Below are 2,924 nucleotides of genomic sequence, written 5' to 3'. Positions count from 1 at the left end.
AGAAAGAGGAGGCAAAATGTTTTAAGGAGCAAACAGAAAAATAAAGAAGTCAGGTGGCGTTTTCCGTTCAGGAAGCCCCACTAAAGTTTTTTTAGCCGCTCAGGTGCGAAACCACCCCCTTGCCCTCTTCCCCATTGTACAAGAAAAATATTATTCCTGCATTTTGCACCCTGACACCGCCAGTATGCAATGGACACAAGCAACAGCTTTACCGGCAAGATTTGAGGTCGCGTCACTTCGAGCAAGCGCTTCGTCTAGGTCTCTTCGATTTGGCTGCACTCTCTGCATGAGTTCAGAGAGTGCAGCACTTTCGTATTCGTTTTTGGAGTGCAGCGCGCGCCCTCTGCACTTTCCTCTTCGATTTTGAAAAGTGCAGGCCGAGTTCCGAATGAGTTCCTGTCTGGCCTGCACTTGCTGCTGAGTGAGTGCAGAAGCTGCAGAAGGATGGCGGACGCGCAGAGCTTTGTGCCGCCATGCGCCGAGCAGACGACAATGAACGTCGATATCGGCGGCGTCATGAAGAATGTGACTATCGTGTACGATATTAATGGTGACTTTCTGAAGAGTGGAAACGGCTACACTTACGAAGCGTCAGGTCAGTCTTTTTCCTCTCGGTGGAGTGTTCAGTCGCCGCTAGCACGTGGGTCTTGCGCGCTGGTCAAAAGAAAAACAAAAGGAAAAAAGCCAAGTTTACTCCAGTGAGTTGCTTGCTACATTGAACTGCTCGCAGGTTTTTTAATTGCATTCAACCGGCGCCTTTATTCTTAGCTCATTAGTAATAGTATTTGTCTTCGTGTTCCGTTCAACAAAGGATTTGACCCCACGGCTGGTGCCCGCAATGTTGATTTCGTCTATGCAATTGCAGCAAATAAATTTTGTGTCATTTGTTTTATATACCAGATCGGCAAATAAAAAACAATTTGAGGTTTCATGCCGGCAAGGGACGGCCGCGGATTCAAAGCATGCTAAGTTGTGGATTCATTACAAAGCTTGTCAGGACGCTCGATCCGCAAGCAGCTCTAATAAGTTTGAAATCGATGATAAAACTCTCGGTGCTTTATCCACAGATGTAACAGCTAACGTTTCGTTCATCGAATGCCGAGTGTAGGACAACTTTCAGCACCACGGCATGGAACAACTCACAAATGCTTCTGTTATCAACATTTTCAGATGGAGAGCGTTTCACCCTTGCTTTCAAGCAAGCCAGCGAGCCCTCCGGGAGTGGGACACCACCTGCGCCGGCCTGCCCACCCCAAAAGGAGACGTGCTCTACCGGAGGGCAATCGGAGGGCACCTGTGACGATGACAGCGGTGCTGCAGCCGTGCCGCCCAAGCAGTGGAGCACTCAAATGACAAGGTTCTTCATAGAAAAGTATAAAGACATGAAGGACCTGGTGGGAACGAGAGGAGGCTTTCGGTATGGTACCTTAAATAGATATTAACAATTGCCAAACTTTATTTCGTTAAGGCAGAATTTACTCACTAAAAAGAGGCATTACAACAGGATAGGCAATGCAATAATTCCACTAGCTTCAAGACCTGTGACGGAAGGGATACAGCTTGTATCTACTTGAGAAGTATCTACGTGTAACAACTTTTAGAATCAGTGCAAACCAATTTGGTTTCGCAGTGTTGCACTAGGCTCTACAGTGGTAATATGCACTAAGGTGGCTATATGATCGTTGGTTAGACATGATCAAGCACTTCTGTGTCCAGTCCTCATTTTGTCTACCTTCCAGCTGCACCGTCTTTTTCCTCTTGATTGTCTGTGCAGTTGCTTCTGGTGCCAAATCCCTTTCATGGCTGTGTTGTCTGAAACAGTACCGATACTTGAGAAAAGAATGTTTACTGTGGGATAGGTGCAGAAACTTGGCATGCATTCCATTTTGCAATCCTGGTGCTGAAGTGAGCAATTTTGATGCTGATCCCCATGTCTGCTTGCATTCATATGACAACCATTATGTTGCTGCTGCAGCAGTGACCGCTATCTTGATGGCACAGTTTCACTAATGTTCACTGAATGGCATTTTTCTTATTTTCAGTACAAAGCAGATGCTTTGGCGAAAGCTCGCTGAGCTTGTGAATGAAGAGTTCGGGGACACTTTGACCGCCAAACAAACTGAAAACAAGTGGAAGAGCCTCGAGCGTGGCTATAAGAATGCCACCAAAAACAATAAGTTTACGGGGCGTGCACATTTGACTTGCGATTTTGAGAAGTAAGTTTTTTTTTGTGGTCATCATCGTATTAGACTTGGCTGAGGAAAAAAATGTTTAATAGTCTTTGCATCCCACAGGGAGCTGTCTGGCGTTCTGGACAAGGAACATCACATACGGCCACAGATCACACTGGTCCCAGGGAGAACGATGTTTGCTGACAGCGATGCCAAGTGAGTTCCTGTAGTGCTAGAACTAAAGCGTATGATTGATGTAATGTGTGAATACACCTGCAGCAACGCATCAGATGAAGCAGGCCCATCGAGCCCTGGGGAGCCACATGAGGAGCCCCATCAAGAGTCTGCGCTGCCACAGGTTGCGAGCACCAGGGCTGGAAGGAAGAGGCGCAGCCAAGGCAACGCCAGCGTCATTGAGGCCCTCAACAGGCTCGCAGCTGGAATGGCGGACCGCCACAGGGAAAAAATGGCCCGCTTCGACCGCATCATTGCTCTAATGGAGCGGCAAAAAGAATAAAGCTGCCGGTTTTGTTGCAGAAATGTCTAGTCTGTGTTCGTGCATATGATCCTCGGCAAGGACAAACAGGTAGCACAAGATTGCATATAGCACTTTCAGTTGACACCAGGAGTACCATCTTGCCTAGCCATGGCAATCTTTGTCACTCAACAGAACGAGGACTGATTTAGAACCTTGATTTTATTGGATACATAGGGTCATAGAGAAAATGAAAAGCTACGCATAATCTTTGCAAC

The 2,924-nt window shown here is 47.0% G+C and overlaps 1 protein-coding gene across 1 annotated transcript; it reads left to right on the top strand.

Moving 5' to 3' along the window:
• The first annotated feature begins 259 nt into the window (after positions 1 to 259).
• On the top strand, positions 260 to 2,688 carry LOC144153979 (uncharacterized). The gene is made up of 4 exons (XM_077685813.1): positions 260 to 595; positions 1,171 to 1,417; positions 2,043 to 2,216; positions 2,451 to 2,688. Exons 1-4 carry the CDS (start codon positions 445 to 447, stop codon positions 2,686 to 2,688), a joined length of 810 nt encoding a protein of 269 aa, XP_077541939.1. The 5' UTR covers positions 260 to 444.
• Positions 2,689 to 2,924: the final 236 nt, after the last annotated feature.

This window comes from Haemaphysalis longicornis, unplaced genomic scaffold, assembly GCF_048455015.1.
Source record: "Haemaphysalis longicornis isolate Haplotype H1 unplaced genomic scaffold, Haemaphysalis longicornis Haplotype H1 scaffold_1, whole genome shotgun sequence".
Lineage (NCBI taxonomy): Eukaryota > Metazoa > Arthropoda > Arachnida > Ixodida > Ixodidae > Haemaphysalis > Haemaphysalis longicornis.
The sequence above is the reverse complement of the archived record's forward strand: the minus strand, read 5'-3'. Positions and strand labels throughout refer to the sequence as shown.